This window comes from Parasteatoda tepidariorum, chromosome 1, assembly GCF_043381705.1.
Source record: "Parasteatoda tepidariorum isolate YZ-2023 chromosome 1, CAS_Ptep_4.0, whole genome shotgun sequence".
NCBI classification, from domain to species: domain Eukaryota; kingdom Metazoa; phylum Arthropoda; class Arachnida; order Araneae; family Theridiidae; genus Parasteatoda; species Parasteatoda tepidariorum.
In genome coordinates, this window is record NC_092204.1 from 72,514,168 (window position 1) to 72,533,861 (window position 19,694).

The 19,694-nt window shown below is 27.0% G+C and overlaps 2 protein-coding genes across 2 annotated transcripts in view; one reads left to right on the plus strand and one right to left on the minus strand.

The window, feature by feature from the left end:
* LOC107447970 (aurora kinase C) overlaps positions 1–12,057 on the minus strand; it is a 29,255-nt gene extending 17,198 nt beyond the window's left edge. The window contains exons 1-2 of the mRNA XM_016063026.3: positions 11,816–12,057; positions 10,294–10,452 (exon numbers count right to left, since the gene is read on the minus strand). Of these exons, the coding sequence (XP_015918512.1) occupies positions 10,294–10,446 (153 nt within the window). The 5' untranslated portion in view covers positions 10,447–10,452; positions 11,816–12,057. The remainder of the gene's footprint in view (positions 1–10,293; positions 10,453–11,815) is intronic.
* A 173-nt stretch (positions 12,058–12,230) lies between these two features.
* The window catches only part of LOC107447977 (Bardet-Biedl syndrome 1), a 31,562-nt gene continuing 24,098 nt past the window's right edge, over positions 12,231–19,694 (plus strand). The window contains exons 1-4 of the mRNA XM_016063033.3: positions 12,231–12,484; positions 14,620–14,789; positions 16,759–16,848; positions 18,203–18,327. Of these exons, the coding sequence (XP_015918519.1) occupies positions 12,462–12,484; positions 14,620–14,789; positions 16,759–16,848; positions 18,203–18,327 (408 nt within the window). The 5' untranslated portion in view covers positions 12,231–12,461. The remainder of the gene's footprint in view (positions 12,485–14,619; positions 14,790–16,758; positions 16,849–18,202; positions 18,328–19,694) is intronic.

The following is a 19,694-nucleotide window of genomic DNA, read 5'->3' on the forward strand; positions in this document are numbered from 1 at the left end:
TTTTTAATCAGACAAATCTATTTCGTTATTTTTTCGATACTTCTAATTCTGAGAATTGAGAACGATTTTTTTTTTTTTTTTTTTCATTTTTGCTTTTTTCTATTCTGCTTCAGAGCATTTCTGTTGACTTAGTTCTTTTTTCTTGACTTTTTCTGCTGCTTTTATTATAACGCAGCATTTTAACAGAACGTCTCATACTATTAATTTATTATCACTCTTTCCCTGTACTGTTATATAAATAACTGGAAATATAGAAAACTGATTTTCAGTGTTAAAAGTTTGTTTTAGGAACCAAGAACAATTTGTTTTTTCTGTTTTTCTTTTTCATTAACTTTTCTTTTTATAGGCATTTTTATTATGACACAGCATTTTTTTCAATGAACGTTATTAATAAACTTTTCTTTAAAAAAAAAATGAAGAAAAAAATTCCTTTTTGCGTGTTGTAATAACATCGTAGTTACAAAATCACGTGGAAAAGTATGGCAATTCAAAAAAAAAAGTAATAATAATTACTTAAATTTATGCTTAACTCAGCAAGAATAAAGTTTGTCGAATGTGAGATTTAAAATTCGCATGTCGTAATGAAATTATAGGAATTTTTTATAGTACGTGGGAATGCATAGCAATAACTCCCAAAAAAAAAATAGCTTAAAAGAAGAAAGAAAAGCAAAAAAAAGAAGGAAAAAAATTACTTAGATTTAAGATTAAATTGTCACAAATAAATTGCACCAAAAAGTGTTTATTGAAATTAATAAAAAATTCAGGATTTTCGAAATCACGTTACAAAGTGGAAATAAGTGTTTAACAAAATAATTTATATTTACGATGAATTCGAATTAAAGAAAGCGCGTTAAACATACGTTTACTATTGAATCTATTAAAATTGAACGTGTCAAAACGCGATGACTCAAAAGTGCGATTAAAATTTTTTATTGTGATCAGTAGCTCTCGCGGGCCGCACTTCAGTAGTAGGCGGGCCGCAGGTTATGCACCCCTATGATAATTAATTGCAAGGAAAGGGTAAATAAGACTAAAGGAATTTACAGAGCAACAATAAAAAAATAATAGAAAATAAACTTTTTTATAGTTACGAAGTTGTTTAAAAAATTTATACAAATAAATCTGTGTGAAATCAAAATTAAATCCAAATTAATGTAAGAACATTTTTGAACACAAAAGCGCTACCGAAAGCTAGAAACGCTACCGTTGTTTTTTAACACAAAAACGCAATAAACAGTTAAAATATCCAATACATGAGCATCAATTAAAATGTTAATTATAGGAAAATAAGATTGCAATAAAGTGTTACAATAAAAATAAATTATGCAAAAAAGAAAAAAAAAACATTAAAAAAGGCATATTTTTAATATCAAATCACCCTAAAAAGAAACTAACAAATCAAAGTACAAGCAAAAAAAAAATAAAGGATAAAATCGCATATTTTTGTCTGCTAAAAAATAAAATAAATTATCCTAAAATATGAAACAAAGCTGCAAGACAACGAAAAATAAACGGAGAAATTATTAATAAAAAATAAACAAACTAATAAATAAAAAAACTTCTCAAAAACTAAGTCATTCTAAAAAAATTTAATAAAAATACTACCCAATAATCTGCATTGAAGCGAAGTAAAATCGTACTTCATCAATTCATGAACTTTTGCAAGAAGAGAAGGAAAAAAAACCCGAAAAAAAAATAATAAAAATGCACTTAGTCAAGATTTTCTCTTAAAAAAAAAAAATTATTATAAATAAGATGGATAAATAGATAAAAAAAGAAGTATAAATTAAGATGTTAAAGAAACGAAATTAATAATAAATAACTAAAAAAAAGAAAATTGCTTTCATGATAAATACTAAATCAGCACAAAAAGTAATACTATATTTAAAAAAAAAAAAAGAAATGTATATAACTTATCTGAAGTGTAAGAAACTAACGCTCGCACTGTTCAATTTTCTTAACCATTGAATGACCATGGAACAGCCTAAGTGATTCTCTATTATAAATCACTGTCACTGTACTAATTATGCCCTGCCTAAAGGCGACGCCCCCTGAGTGGAGACTTACCACTGATTTTGCCAATTCAGATTTTTTTTATCTGGGTATGGATGCACCTAATAAAGATCGGTGTGGAAAAAAACTTTTTTTTCCTTCTTAAATTTCAATTTCGAAAGGGGAAATGTCGCAAATTACGTTATCAAAAACGTACAAGTACGTTACAAGTAAAATTACGTTTTTCTATGACAATTCCATGACTTATCAAGTCTGGCGCGTACGGACCCTGTGATTAAGAGAAATAAAATAAAACAATTAAAGCAATTACAAATTATTATAAAGTAAATAAATAAGTTATTAAAAAAGATTCATTTGCGACCGCAGCACTTTTTATTGTATTTAAATTAACATTTTAAGTTTTAAGAAGAATCAAAATAAAAATTTGCTCATTATATTAAAATAAATTCAATTTACAATATTTACGACGCACGATCTTACAAACGCAGAGTTAGTAAAGCGATAACATTGATATTAAGAATAAATTAATAAATAAATAAAAAGCTGAAAAATATTAAATGAAAAAAGTTTGGTATTTAAATTAATCTATCTAATATTACAATGCATTGTCAAATCATGGTATGTGATATAGATCATAGCCGAAATTGCAATAAGCGCAAAAATAAAGACCAAATTTCTATAATAACGAGAAAAAAATAATTTAAGTAACAGTATAGAAGTGTCATATTTAAATATATGGAAAATACAACATAGAGTTATCGATCGGCTTGGTAATTGTGATAGTGTCGAATCAAACACCTCATTTGAAAAATATCGTCAAACAAACGAGTTACTATTAAAGAAAGAAAACCATTTCTTAATTTATCAATTTATTTAGTTCTATTTAAAATGGGCGGCCAAATTAAAGCTGGATTGTGATCATTCAAAAAAAAAAAAAATTTGCGAATAACACATGTTGTATCTTCAAATAAATTTCCTTTTTTAATATTTTTGAGGTACAAGCATACAGCTATAAATAAATTTAATACTTTTAAATAAAGGAAAGTTACGTATTTAAATTAAGAGTTAATTAAGAGAGACAGGACAAAAAAATCCTTTCTTACAGGAAAGTGGTATCTTTTTGGAGGGGACACAACAGGGCGCATTTAATTATATCAGGGCAGGATAAAAGGAGTAAAGGGCAATAGCCTGTAAACCCCGCTTAGAATGAACCCTGATTGATCGCTATTACAGTGATCTACCTAATATACCTTAAATTCTGTTTGCTATTCCATGGATGAAATGTTATTTTAACTACCAATAGAACAACTGCACTGAATGCAGTGTTCTAATTAAGCATTTTTCGAAGGTCAGCCTGCTCTAGTTGCCATTTGATCTCAATTAATACACCCTCTTTCCCCCTTTTTGTAAAAATAAGCCACCAACCCTTAAAAATACTGTTTTTAATTCATATTCCATTTTGAAAAAAATCCACTGTTTAAATAATAATTACACACTGGTAAAATTATCTGTTTATTGGTATAATTCCAATTACTATTGCAAATATTTACTTCGTTAGAATAATTCTCAACTGGTTAAATTTTTATAAGTATCTTTTTTTGGGGAAAGAAGAGTAATCCGGGTTCTGTCTAGGTTTTTCTGAGCGGGACCTATTTTGTGAAAATGTAGACATATTTTGTGAAAATTAAAAATTATATGGAAAAATCAACACAAAAATATGGATTTATAGTTTCTTACGGGGGATAAAAAAAATAAAATTTAAAGAAAAAGTATTTTGCGAAACTAACGTTTTTCTGAAGTTAAATTTGTGAAGGTACCACTAAATGGTAATAAATTTGGCCTGGACAGACCCCTGGTAATACATTTATTAAGTGATTTAAATTTCAAAACAATTTTTTTTAAATAAATACCTTTTTTTATTAAAAAAAATGCACTTTTAATTGTTCATTTTCTCATAATTTTCAGTTTAAATTAGAGAAAAATAAAGTTATTTATCAATTAATAATTTTTTTCTTAGTTTACTTTAAGCAAAAAAGTTAATTATTTTCCCTAATTATTTTCTAAGCTACAAATTTTTATCTTATTCTGATAATAAGAGAGAATTACTTTTTGAAACACAGACATAAAAAAGTATGAGAGGGTAATTTAAAAATTTTAGAGGTAAAAATTCAGTTATTACATTAATACTACACAATTTGATAAATTTTTACCGTGCTTAAATGAGAGCCCTTTTCAGAGAGAAGCACCCTGTCCTTTTTTATTCCTCCGGAGAACTCTGTTGTTCATTTTAAAAAAGCAGCTAAACTCTAACTTCATACAAAATGTTTCTAATGACAATGAGTCATTTGATTTATTGAATTCTATAAAAAATTATTTAAAAAACCACTATTGCTTTTGATGTTACCAAATTCCTAAAAAAAAAAAAANAAAAAAAAAAAAAAAAAAAAAAAAAAAAAAAAAAAAAAAAAAAAAAAAAAAAAAGGGAGTTACAAAATTTTAACTTAGACAGTCCTTGATAATGATAAAAGACCAAAAAGTTAATATAATTTGTATATAAATTTGCATTAATAATCAGATGAATAACACACTGTCATTTTAAAATTGACATGCAGTCAAGTCTTTTTTGCATTCAATAAAGGTCCAAAGGATGCCTCACATTCTTCGCTAATTTTTTTTCAGTGTGTACATCAAACTAAGTAATCACATTTTTCTAGTTCTAAAATTTCATTTATTTAATTTGTAAAGTGTCTCCATTAGTATTTTTTCTAAAATCAATTTATTTTTTTTTTTTTTTTTTTTCATTTCTNGATTATCCGGAACGATCGGGACCATCGCTATTCCGGATAACTGATTTTTCCGGTTTTCTGAATCGCTACAAAAAGCCGTTTTTTTATTATTAAACCCAACTAAAAAAAAAATTTTTTTAGGAAATAATCTTGAAAAGAAGAAAAAACGATGAAGTAATACACTAATGATTATTTCCAAAATGATGGTAAGGTGAACATCTTTCAAAAAAGAAAGAAAAATCCTAAAATCTTATAAGGAAAAAAAAATTTTGTTTAAAAAATGGCGGGAAAATTTATCGAATTTCGTTCCGGTTTTCTGATTTCCGGATAACGGGTTCTGTACTGTATTTGGACATGCGTCATTTATTAAAAATCACAACCTAGGACAACATTATTCTCAAACATATTTTTCCCTTCCCATGAAACTTTTTTCATCTTAATTGCATTTAAATCAACAAGTTGTGTTATAACAATTTTGTTAGTTTCCTCATTCTAACTAAAGTACAGCATTGTTATGTCCAAATCAGCAAGTGTTCTCCCTCTGCCCTTTGATCCCAATAAATGCACTCTCTAGTCCTTTTTGTAAAAAATAAGCTGCCATCGATTAAATATATTGTTTTTTTATTCACATTCCCTTTAGAAAAAAAATTATTAATTCACTGTTCAAATAATAATTCACACACTGGTAAAATTAGCTATATTTATAGGTTTGATTCTGATAACAAATATTCACTTTGTTAGGATTACTTTCAATTTGCTAAATATTTCTAGTAAGTATCTTTCTCATTTTCTTGAATAAATATCTTCTTTTCAAAATCACCTTTAGAATGTTAATTTACTAATTTTCAGTTTAAATTATAAAAAAAAAAAAAGTTTTTAATTTGTAAGTTGTTTATCAATTAGTCATTATTTCTTTTAGTTTACTTTTTTCCTTGAAAAAGAAAAAAAAATGTATGCATAAAGATTGTCTCTTAGCATGCCTTTAATTATTTTATAAACTACAAATTTTTCTCTTATTTTGAAGAATTATATTTTAAAATATACACATATAACAGTATAAGAGGGTAATTTAAAAATTGTTGAAGATCAAATTCAGTTATTACATAACATTAGGACATTTTTACAGTGTTAAGTGAGTGCCCTTTCAAAACTCAAAGTGGCCTTTCCAGAAAGGAAGTGTTCTGCCCCGTTTTAGTGGAAGAACTCAGAATTAGTCCTGAATATTATTTTTCTTACAAGTGTAAATATTTAAGGAATTTTTGTAAACATATGATATATCATAAAAAAGGTTTTTTTTTTTTTTTGATAAACCATTATGAGTGTCCACTGTACTAAAAGTAACAAATAGCAACAAAATAAAGGAAAACACCGTAATTAACGAAATTGCTAAAGGTTAAAAAAGTGATCCGGGGTAATTTATGATCACTCTGTTTCTGGGGTAAACAATGATCACCTAAGTTTTATTTTCAAAAAAATTATTTTTTTTTAAATTTGAGATATGGACAAAAATGCTTGTACACTTTACTAAAGTATAATTACATTTACTTAATAATAGTTTTTCGTTTAATCTAACAAAATAAGTATCTTCTCTTATAAATTAATATATTGGCTTACTTTCTTTTTCTTTGATATAAAAATAGTGTAAACTTCTGTTTAATTGTTTCACATCTACTGTTAACATTATAATTGATTATAGTAGGGGTGCACAACCTTTTTCAGTGAAGGGCCACATGCACAGCAGATTGACCAATGAAGGGCCGCATGCCAAAGTGTTTAGACCGACATATTGAAAGCAATTGTTGGTGGTGATTGTTATATAAACATCATTGTTTATATAACACTAAATTATTTTTGTAGGTTAACCTTGCAATCTCTTTGCAGAAAATACAATACTTTAAAACGTTTAAAATTAGAAAATGCAAAACTGATTACTTAAGAAGGAAAACAGAATTCGAAAATCAGAATCAATTTATCGGAAAAAATTTAGATAAATTGAAATAATTAAAAAACTATGGAAAAATTGAAATTTTTTTTATCACATTACAAAATACAAAAGTCCATTTAAACATAAATTTTAACGTTAATTTTTTTTTCATAGAATTAAATTTCAAATAAATAAATATTCTAGTCATTAATATAAATTCAAGTTAAATACTTTGATTTAAAGAAAGTTTATAGGGTTAAAAATGATTAAAACTAAAACTAAACCCCTTAAGTGGAAAATAAGACTTAGCATTTATTAGGGAATGTACTTTATCTTTCAGACATTTTTATTTTAAATTAATAATAAGAGGCTAAGAGAGGGAAGAAAAAGAAAGAAGAAAACACATTAAATTTTAAGGAACTATATTCCTTAATAATAAAAAACTATTAAGATACTTGTTTACAACTTTTTATGACGAATATATTTTTAACATGACACTTACTATTTACAATTAATACACAATCAATTAACAATCAATAAAATTTACATTACTTTTCGAAACTTATCTTGATTAAATTTTTTATACAGTTAAAATTTAATGATATACAAATCATTTCCCAGCATATAATCATAAATGATATAAAATGCTCCAAGAAGGTAGAAAATGGTTTAAAAAATTTCTTAATGGTTATACTGTAATTTGCAAAATTTTTGAATATTGTGATAATTTTATCTACTTGATCATGTGATATTTTTTGAGCCATTAAATGAAAATGTAATGATTGTATTTAAAGACTACTCTGTAATTTTGAACAGGCCAAATTCATTCTGGAAAACAGTCTTTCGACAGAAGCTGTTGTTGTGGGTAGTATTAAACTTAGAGCAAATAACATAATCAGTTTTGGAATTTGTCCTAGATGGTGTTCTTCCTTTCTGGGTTTTTAAATCGCGGAAATACAAATAGCGATGTGTTATTTTTTAATTGCTTGAATACGAATTGCTATGTGTTATTTTTTAATTGCTTGAATACGAATTGCCATGTGTGATTTTTAAATTGCGTAAATAAAAAACTCGATGCTTGTTTTTCAAATCGCGTGAATACGAATCGTGTGGCTTTTAAATTGCGAAAGGACTACTCACAACACTTGATTTTTAAAATGCATGAATATGAATCGCGATATATGGTTTTTAAAACGCGTGCATATGAATTGCGAGAAAAGTAGCAACGGATGATATTTTAAACGCCAGAACACGAATCGCGATATGTGATTTTAAATCCCGTAAATACGAAACGCGATGGATTATTTTTAAATCTCGTTAATGTTAATACGAAATGCGATGCGCAATTTTCAGATAGCGTAAATACAAATTACGATGTATGACTTTTAAATTACATGTGACAACAAAAAGAATAGGTTCGATGTGTGTTGTTAAACTTGCACGTGTTCATGGGACTAAAGAATTATGCCGTTTTTTGAATTATTTATTTTTTTATTTTTTTTTTTGCAAAACGGACCGCATTTAAACACATCTAGGTTTTTTTTTTCCTGGGAAGGTGTTGATTTGGCTAAGATACGTAATTACTTTTTAAGTTACGAAAAAAAATTAAAGCTGAATCGAATTTCACGAGTTGTAATACTGTGTGAAAATATCAGGTATATTCTAAATCACAAATAAAAATGCAGCAATAACGGGAAAGAAGAAAAAACACTTTCGAAAAACCTCTTAAAAAATTCGTGTTAAAATCGGTACAACGCAAATGATAAAATCGGCACAAACAGAGCACGTAAAAAATAATTATTTTAATGCGCGATTCAAAACTCGCTTGCTGTCAAAGTATTAAAAATATCATAATCTTTTTAAATCACGGGGAAAACGTAATAACTACTAAAACAATAACCAAAATACTTTAATATTTTAGATGAAATTGGAGTAAATAAAGTCCATCAAAATTTTATGTAATTTAAATGCGAGATTTGAAATTAAAATGTCGCAATAGCGTATAAAAAATATCGGTACTTTCAAAACCTTGTAGAAATGTGTAGCAATAATTTCTAAAATAACGATTGAAAAATAATTTGATTTGCGATAAAATCGTTACAAATAAGCCATGTCAAAAAATGGTTATCTAAATGAGCGATTCTTTACTCGCGATTCGTAATAATATCGTGCTAAAATATCGAAGTTTTAAAAACCGGGCGGAAATGTGCAGCAATAACTGTTGAAGAAAGGATCTAAAGTCATTTAGATTTTCCATGAAGTTTGCACAAATAAAGCGTTTCATAACTTTCAAAAATCGCTATTTCAGAAACTACTTGAAAATGGGTAGCAATAACTACCGAAAAGTCATTGGAATCGGCACATACGAAAAGCGTCAAAAGTGGTAATTAAAATTCGTAAATCGTAATAATGATGTATTAAAAATATTGGGATTTTTAAAACTATGCTGAAATCCGTAGCGTTAACCATCGAAAAACTACATTGATTGAGATTGGGTGCGTCAAAAACTTAAAAGTGTAAATTTAAATTACCGAATTTTTTTTTTATTATTTTTCAAAAACAAATATTTAAATTTTTTTTTTCATTTTGTTCAGATTGCGGCCGCGGGCCGCACATCGAGGGTTGGCGGGCCGCAGGTTGAGCACCCCTAGATTATAGGAAACTATATCAAATGTTGCCCCCTGCAGATGGGGTAATTCTTGATCATTTTCATTTCTTCTTATAAATAGTATAAAAAATAGCTAATAAATAGTTAATTGTCTTTTCTTAAATAACAGTTCATATTTATTAAGTAGAAAAACTATAAAATATATTTTAACTATAATCACAAAATTTGTTTTTAACTGTATACAAAACAAATGGGTTCTGATATGCACCATTTCTAGCTTGTCTTACCTTCCTTATATCTTAATCTTATGTGTGTACATTGTTAAAATAATTTTTAAGTTGATAAATTAACCTAATATAAATATGGTGAGAAATTATTAGCTGAAAAAAGATACTAGGCTTCTAGAAAGCAAAAATAGCAAATTTCTTTTAATGATTGAAAATGAAAATTTCAGTGTGAGAGCTGCTGTTTGAGCTGAAGTGTTAATCTTTATCCCTGCTTTTAAATAAAACGTTTTAATAGCTGCTTAAAAATATCTTTTTGGTTCATTTGCTTGAACTTAATGTCTTATTTGTTAATTACCATTGTATAATTATTTTTAAACAGGTTATTTACTATAAAAACTGGTGATCAGTAATTACCCCAGAAATGATCAAGAGAAGGGGTAATTCCTGATCACTAAAAATTTAAAATCTTTTAAATTCTAATTAGACTTTCAAACAAAAGAAGGTAGAAAAGTACTCATCTCATATAGCTTTAAACTACCAGTAAATATTAAAATTCTATCTTGAATAGTTTTTTCACGAAATAGATGTTTGCATTTTTTGATTAGGAATTACCACAGGTCACCCTATATGCTTAAAAATATTTTTTCCACACATATGACTTTATGAATGGTCAATTCTAAAATTATCAATAAAATAGAAAAATGAATATAAAATTAACTTATCCTGAAGCCTTACCTGAAATGCTGATTGTTTAACTAATGAGTTAGATTTTACATCAGCTTTTTTAGCATTTTCTTTTCCTGGTACTTTATTAACTGCATTGTTTTGCCCAGACTTTCTTGAATAACTTGCACCCTTAACGTTTTTTGAGGCTTCTTTTGAAAACATAATTATCTAACAAATAAAAAATGTTTTATTCACTACAATCGCAAAAATAGAGGAGGAAATTAAAAAGAAAAAACAATTCAATCAAAATACAGGAATTTAAAATGTTCAAACATAATGTGAACCAATAACTCATTAATTTAAAAAAATTATAACAGAATGGCATTAATTAAATTATATTGTTTATATAACAAGTGTTATCATTAAGTGTTAACAGAAGTTCATGAACAAATAGCTGTGGTAGCTTTTAGACCCACCCTGGGTTGAAAGAAAATCAGTATAAAAAGTGAAAAGGTGCTAGAATGCCGAAAAATCAGAACATTTTGATCTAAAATCATATTTTCTATATGAGGCTAAAAAATTGGTACAACACAATTATATCGGAACAGTTGGCAGCTATGTAATTGAAATATGTTTATTATCAGCAAATTATTTTACATGCAGCTAATTTAAAACAATAATTTAACAGTTTAATACCAGTCTTATCCACTTTTATTCTTTAATTAATTAATTGTCCTATTTAGAAATGTAATAATTTATATTCATTTCTTTTTCATTATTTCTTTGGATAAAACCTATACCAATGGCTCTAAGTTTCAGAAACACCCAATACTTAAAAATTCCCTGTAAACGAAATTAGATATTTTGAAAATTGTTGGCTGTATTAAACTTGTTTATCTTCAATTACTCATGAAATGTTCAAAGAGATTTAAAACAACTTAATGAAAAAGACAACAAATTTGAATATTTATAAACCAACTAAAAACCAACAAACTAAAATGTAATAGTCAGAAGCCGAACCCTTGATACAATGCGCGGATTAGAGTTTAGTATGTAATATATATATAATATAAATCTTCTAATGTAAAAAAAAAAAAAAAAAAAATTATTTACTTTGAGGATTTATTTACACATTTCTATAAAACAGGAATACTTTCGAAATATTTAAAATTCATAACACATAGAAGATATAATTGGACTAGTTTTAATATAGTAAATACTTTTAAAATTAGTATTACCACACATGGGTAGAAAACGTTAATTAGAAACAACTATGAAAAAACCTTCAAAGAATATTCTTATTACAAGGCAGTAAAAAAGAACCATGAAAAAGATTAAAATAAACTGTAAAAAAAACAAAGCAATGATAAAAGAAATCAAAGCAATTATGGTCAAAGAACTCGAAAAGACGGTAGAAGAAATGTACCAGCTAACTCGTTACTTAAAATTTAAACCATAAATTACACAGAGTTTACGTCCATTTGACGATAAATTTGAGTTTAACAATCTATCTATAACTATCATTAGCAAAAATATTTCATTAAAAAGGATATTAAATTAAAATCTTAGAAAAAGATTATTTCATGTGTACCTTGTCCTGGTATAAAACGATATCCCGGAACACTTAAATTGAATTTCCTAATATATAAACATTAAAATATTTTTAAAATAACTTTAAGATAGTTAAAATTAAAAGGATATTTTTAAAAAACCCAATTTGTTGGACAAAGAAATTTCTAAAATGCTACAATTGCAAAAATGTTTTTAAATTTACTTTTAAACAACAACACAATTTCATTGGATAATGCTGTCAACGTACGGTTGCGGATTATTAGAGGTCAAACAGGTAAATATGGAAAATTATTAAATTATTTTTCCGACTCTTGAAAGAAGCGAAACGATTATATTAGTATAATATAATTTTATGGTAAATATTTAATGTGACTAATGAATAGTTTAAAATATTTTTTTTCTACTCTCAACTAATGAGTGTATATTCGGTCATCTAAACTTTAGCTTGTTGCCATAGCAACAAGTGGCTTTGTTTTCTTTGGGTTTAAGATCAAAACTTAGCAAATTTTACTGTTAAAAAAAAAGCTTAGGGCACAAATATTTAATAATATTTTCAAAAGAAAAAGTCAGCTTCTATATTCACAGTATATTGGGAAACTCATGTTCTTTACTTAATAGTTAAATTATTTTTTTTTTCATCTTTGTTTTACGAAGTAAAAAGAAAAATGGACGAAACTTCTTCTGATGAGTGAGAAAATTATTTTTCAGACTTTTCGTGTTCTTATTTTAAATAAAACTACGTTTTATTATAAAACTATGAATGTAATTTTTTATTGAATGTGGCTGATAGTTTAACCAAATTTTTGTTCTGCTTGTGTATCCATACATAATCCTCTTTTGTTCTTTAGAATCAACATGGGAACAGCTTTCATCAATAGATTGAGGCTTAACTATCACTACGATTATTAAACATTACTTCACTAGTATTTAAGACATGCTAACCCATTTCAATCTTGTGATACCTTTTGATAGAAAGCTTATTCACCCAAGACTAAGAATTCAAAGAAAAAGCAATTACCCACATCCATATTTATTTGAACCATCTTAATTTTTAAAACAGAGTTTATATAATTAAATAAATTGTACTTCCAAATTCCTCCGCAGATGATGTTGCATTAAGATGCAACTTCTGAATTCTAAATTAAATTCTATTATTATTCTTGTAAATATTATCTAATATTTACAAGAATAATAATAGAATTTCTTCTAAAACAAGCAAGAGCAAAATTTTACTATTCTTAGAAAATAAAAGACAGTTCTGGCAATTGAGACAGTGAAAAAAAAACCCAGATGGATAGAGTTATTGATTTAGTTAAATTATTGTAGACCAGAATTTTAAGCCTATCTAGATTATAAATGAATTTATTAAACAAACAGTGCAATGAAGTGATAAAGTCTAAGACAAAGCTAATTTAGAGAAGTTGGTGGACATTTTTTTTTTTATTTGAGGCAACCGAATTCCATAAAATTTTGAAAGATAAGTTGGATAATGTATCATATCATAATGAATGTGAAAACCACTTCCTTATGACTATGTAAAATATGTATTTAGAACTACTTATATAGCATAGAAATCTTAATAAATAACAAAATGAAGAGCTATTTTTGACATTCTTTTATTAAGATGGTTGTAATTAGTTAATAAATATTTTTCTGTAAATTTGTAAAATTTTTTTTGGTAATTCAAAGTAGGCAATTCTTTGAGTGTTTCATATTTTGCATAATAGAGGGTAGGTTTTTAAAGAAAGTTTCACAGTATAAGTCTACACGTGCACGCATTATAATATTTAATTGAATCACTTGATTTAAAAAGTCATACAAAATTAGTAAACTCTTATCTGTATGGAGAATATAGGTAAAGAAGGACATGATGTTTTAAGCAAGATATTATAGGTGCCCTATATGTAGAGGTGCATTAAGAATATTATTCTTAGATTTTCAAAAATTAACCTTTTTTTTAAATCTAATTTTTTATTTAAGGTAAAAATTTTATGTAACTAAATTATTTTGATTTTCTAATTATTGTTATTAGGTCAAAATAACGTTAATATTAATTGTTATAATCACCTTTTTAATAACTATAGTATAATAGATGGGATTTTCAGTAAAAACATAAACAAAAACAAATCTTGAGTTATTTAACTTCATGACTTCTGGTTAGAAAGTTTACAGCTGCTTACTACAGATCGCTGTGCAAGGCAATATTTTCAAACAGATAATTTTGATTTCAATAAAAAAATAACATAATTTCTGTGCTCAAATCTGCTGTCTTTCATAGGATATTATTTATTTATTCTGATGACTTTGATTTGAAAAGTTGTCTAGGGTATTTATAGATGAATTGTTAAAAATGCTGACATAGTTGCTACATTCAGGAAAAAACTTGTATTTTTTATTTGACTTTTTTTTTACTTGTTTATTATTATTTGTTCTTGTTGCAAGTAGTGAACAATGCATACATTAGTGTTAGCATTTAGTAAGAATAGCAAGACTAAGTTAATTTTAGTTATCATTTAGAACAGAGAGACAGAATACGCAGTGAAAATATGTTCAGCCAAATGACCTCAAAATACACCAGATAAAGTAACCCGGAAATATGGGTTATGAAGTCTACAGTACTGCTTTGGAGTAGAAGACATTATCCATAGAATAATTTTCCTTGTAAAATTTTAAACTTACCTGCTGCCCATACAGAGCAATATTTTATCCATTACTGATTAATAATTTTTCCTGTTATTAAATTATTTTTTATAAAGCTTAGGTATCTGCCTTTTGTTACTTTTTACATATTATATTTAATAGCTTCAAATTGTTTTCTTTCAGATTAGAACATTCATCCAAGTGGCTTCATGCTCACTATGATCCATTAGCTACCTTATATACATTTTCATCATGCATGTGTTTAGCAGACTTGCATGGTGATGGAGATTATAAATTAATTGTTGCTGATTTAGGAACTGGAACTCATAATATGAAGTTAAAAGTTTATAAAGGTATCTTTCAAAACCATTTTATAATTTGTGAATTAAAGACAATGAGATGGCCTCCAATCACTTAAGCCAAAACTTAACTAAATCAGTTAGTTTTTGATGACTTTGTGAATATTTGAATTTAACAAATTAAAGGTCATTTTCATGAGATTTGATGTACAAATCAAGTATTTAACATAATTATTTTACAAAAACATAAATCTATAGAACTTAGTTGCATTTTATCCATATACTTATTTTAATTGTTTGAAATATGTTGGTTTTTAACTGTTTTATAGTTTTGAACTCAATTTAAATTTGAATTGATAACTGTTTATTTGTATGTTTGAATCAATTTCTTTAAATGATATCTGATTTTATAAATGCTTTAACATTTGTTTATCATTTGCAATTTAGAAAAATAATTTGTTACCTCTGTTAGTCAACTGTTTAACAGTGTCCTACTACAAATCTGCTTTCCCTACATCACCTGAGGGAGATTATAATGCTGATTCTGTGAATAAAGCATTCCTGCAACAGCCTATTATGCGTCAGGAATTATGAAGGTTAAGTTTTCTCAATTTCTTGAGCAATAGCATGATGTGGCAATGTGATCAGCATTACGCAAAACCGCTTTTACTTCCCTGACATTCTAGCACATATCAATCTGAAGCTAGGTGTGCTTCAAACCCAGCTTCAGATTGATGGGTTCAGCTTGATGGGTTCAGATTGATAGGTTAGCCATATTTGGTGTTTATAAAGCTGCGTGTGCTTCACACCCAGTTTTGTAAATGTCACAATAAAGGATCGAATCCCAGTTCTTCACAATGATAACTCAGTGTCTTAACTAGTGATCAATCACTGTGACTCCAATTTAGTTAATAACTGATTTTTGAATTAATATAATAAAAACTTAGATATATTATTTTACCAATTAATTTGTAATTATATACAAATGTTGTAGGGAGAAAAATTGTATGCACCAGGTTCAAACTTTTTTGAAAAATAAGCTCTTAAAAACACTTTTCAAAACCAATAAAACATTTAATAAAAACTCATCAAAACATTAAAAAAAAAATTTTTTTTTAAAGTTTTCGTTCATTTTTTCTGTGTTTATTCTTCATTTATGTCAATAATATCTTTTAAAATCTAATTATATGAAAAATTCAAATTTACTTGAATCTGTTATCTAACAAATGTTTAGATCAATCTCATTCAATAGACAACATTTTGATAAATCTCATGCGATGCCACAATTTTTTAGAACATTAAAGCAATTTTTCCTTATTATTTACTCTAAGCACTTATCCATTTTTTTAAGAGAGGCATACAAATAAAACCTACTTCTGTATCTATGTTAGTTATATAAGGTACTTATCACAATTAATTAAACATGACTGGTATCAATAACAGTATGACAATTTCTTATGTCCCCCTCTCTTTCTAAGAACCTTCTTCTTCAGAATATTTTTCCTCTCCTGTATATCAATATAATTTGTATGTGTAAAAGTATTAGGGTTAAATATAAAAATATACTGCTAAACATTTAGTTTATAACTTTTGTTAAGTTCATTTTTTTTCTTCAAACAGAAGTTTTGGATATTTTGTTTACAAAGTTTTTTAACTTAGTTAACAAAATTTATATTAATATAAATCTATGATAATTTTTCTTATAAGTAAATTTCTACATGTTGCAATATATTATCTGGCTATAAAAATGGTAATATTTATCAGAATATCCCTATTTAAAATACAAATCTCATTTTAGATATCTCTATTAGAGTTACCCATCCTCATTCCTGTATTCTTGTTTGGTACCGTGATTATTTAATTCACACTGTATTTTTAAGTTCTGAATTTATTTTTAATTGTTTAGTTTAATATACAAAGATTATTTAAAACTTATTTGTTAATATTTTTTTCCTTCAAAAATTTTATTACTTTTTTAAGTAAATATTTTTTATTTATTTATTATTTTTTTTTTTTTTTATAGGCACACATTTACTCTCTGAACATACCATTATTGATCTCCCAACTGGTGTTGTATCTTTTCACATGGATACCTGTGATCCACGTTCTCCTGGTAATTATGTATTAATATTTATTGTTTTATATTGCCCCCTAATGGTTGATCAATTTTGAAGAAAACAGTAATAAAAGTGCTTATTTTTTAATCAAGAAAATTATGTAACACTATGTGATGTACAATGTAAGTATTCTTTGTTAATTTTTGAGTAAAAGTTTAGCTTGAAATAAAAAAAGAATGCCGTTATCTTGTTAAAAATAAACTATCTCCAGACACATAATGAATTGTTTTATACTATCATCCGATGTATAGATTGAGAAATAAACATGATTCTGAGCATAAGAAATAGTTTGTTTTCATATTTTTGGATTGTTACTTTTGTTCACTCCAGCACAGAAATATCATGGGCATGAGAAATGGAGGGAAAAACTTCTTCAACCCGTCATTTTAACAGAAACGAGAGAAAAAATACCAAAGGATTTAAACAGTATCAGATATATTTAAAATTTTACAATGCATGGAAAGTTTTGCAATACATCCTAGAAAACATATATTTTTTTAATTTTTATTTTTTTTAAAACTCAAAGTAGATTAGGAAAATAAAAATTCATCTGCAGTCTTCCATTTTGTGATTCAGTAAATACTTTCTGCAAATTCTTTAGAATCACTAAGTTGTGGAGGTTATCTTCACTAACTTTTCCTGGATATTCTTTCTTTATTTTTTTCTTTGATAAAAAGATTTCTTTAAGCTAAGATTCTGCTAGACTTTGAAAACTATGGGTCCTTAGGATCCAAGACTTCCAAATTTTTGGATCCTTTTTCACTACTAGTGAGTCTTTATTTAAAATTATTCAAATCTCTATTTTTAAAACTAAACATGAAAAATAATTATTTTGATGATTAAGGAAAAGTTGCAATCTTTTGTTGATTAAGTTGTAATAATTCAACAAAAAATTAAAACCAAATTTTCTATGTTAATTCAACTCAAAATTATTTTTCACTCCTTTTTTTAATGCAGAAAAGAAGTCTTGTTTAATTTGACTTACAAAAACTTGCTGGTGTGTTTTTTTTTTCTTTTTATTTCTTGTGATGAAAAAATTACACATCCTGGAATGCAATGTTTTTTTTTTGTTTGCATCCCCCTTACTATTTTTAATGTATTGATCATTAAAAATCTAATGTTTCTTGATTTTCAATCTTCAAAAATAATTTAATAGTGTGTTTTTAAAAGCTGTACAACTGTAGAATAATTAGGAGCCTAGGGATATATTATTTAATATCTGGTGGTTAATAAGAGTTTGACTTTAATAAGAGTTTGATATTTTGTACATTGTTTTTAAAATTTAATTATTTTATTATTTTTTTTATTAAATGTCTTAATTTCTTAAATTACTTATTTTATCTTTTACAGCTATTGCTGTTGCTTCTGGTGCACATATATACATATACAAGAATATGAGACCATTTTATAAATTCACCTTGCCTGCCTCTTCTGTTTGCCCCTCAGAAATGGAAGCTTGGAGTCAAGCAAAAAATGTGATTTATTAGTTTTTCATTAAGAATCCTGCATTCATTAAGATAATAAGAATTTTTTTTGATTAATTTAATCTTTTAAAATTAAATCAATACAGTCGGATCCCGTTTTAGCGAATTCCATGGGACCGGAGCTATTTTTACGCAATAATGAAAATTCGTTATACCGATATTACGAATTTTCAACATTAACAAATATTATTTCGTTACATTGGGATTACTATTCATATGAAAAATCAGTTTACAGTTTTGATATTATATTTTTAATCTAGATTTGGGAAAATATCAATGTAATATTAAAAGAGCGCACAAAACTAATGTAAACAATGAATTTATTAACACTTACTAATTAGGCAGATACATAATCAGTAATTTTTTTCTGAACAAATGATTTAGAACCAGTAGAAATAAAAAAAATTTCCAAATTATGCACATGTTCAAACAAAGTATCTGAAAAGTTTTTTTGTGCCGATAAATATCTCTTTACAGCTTCCAAATTGGCCAAGGCTTGTGAAGCTGTAGGTACATTGTTTTCTTCTGGACATTCTTCATCATCGCTGCTGTCCGAAAGTGATTTTTGTCTGTTTTCTTGAATCATACGTACAATATCATTGTCTGTCAATGCTTCGCATGTTCTAGCATCATCATCTGTTGTCAAGACTGACTTCGTTTGGCACTGATGTTTCTTTTGTCACATGTTCCCATAAAGGCTGCAAATCGATGATTACATCATTAATTTCATCGACTGTTTCATTGTCAATTGCCGAAATTAAATTTGCTTTCTTCCATCCATTACAGATGACTTTTTGGCTAATGTCTTCCCATGCTCCAGCAATCATATCCATTGCTTGCTTTACATCTGGTTTCGTAATTGCTTCTTTGTTTCCGATTTGCACAAGCATACGCCTCAAAAGTTGTGCTCGATACTTTCCCTTTACCACTTTAATTATACACTGGTCAAGAGGTTGTAAAATTGACGTACAATTAGGAGGAAAGTATTCAATGTGAATACATTCCAATTTTGGTGGCTCATTGTGGGGTGAACAATTCAGAGATGCCAACTGCTCCGGACACGGCAAAAGAATTAAATAAACGGTAAATAACTACAAAGTAAATTTTGCAAATATTTGATTATTTTTGCATGCTTTTTGAGGGGAATAGCATGACATAAGTCATGAAAGTGTTGTTGTTGTTGCTAATTCCCATCTGGTCTGACGGGGTCAGGCCAGATCAATGAATCCGTTGAGATTAAGAAAATCCAAAACCAGAATGGGAGAGGAATGAATGTCGTTCCAGTCCAGCCCTAAACAGTTCAAGATGTGCTCAGGTGATGCCTGGTTTTGTTGGCATTTAGGGCAAAGAGGAAAGAT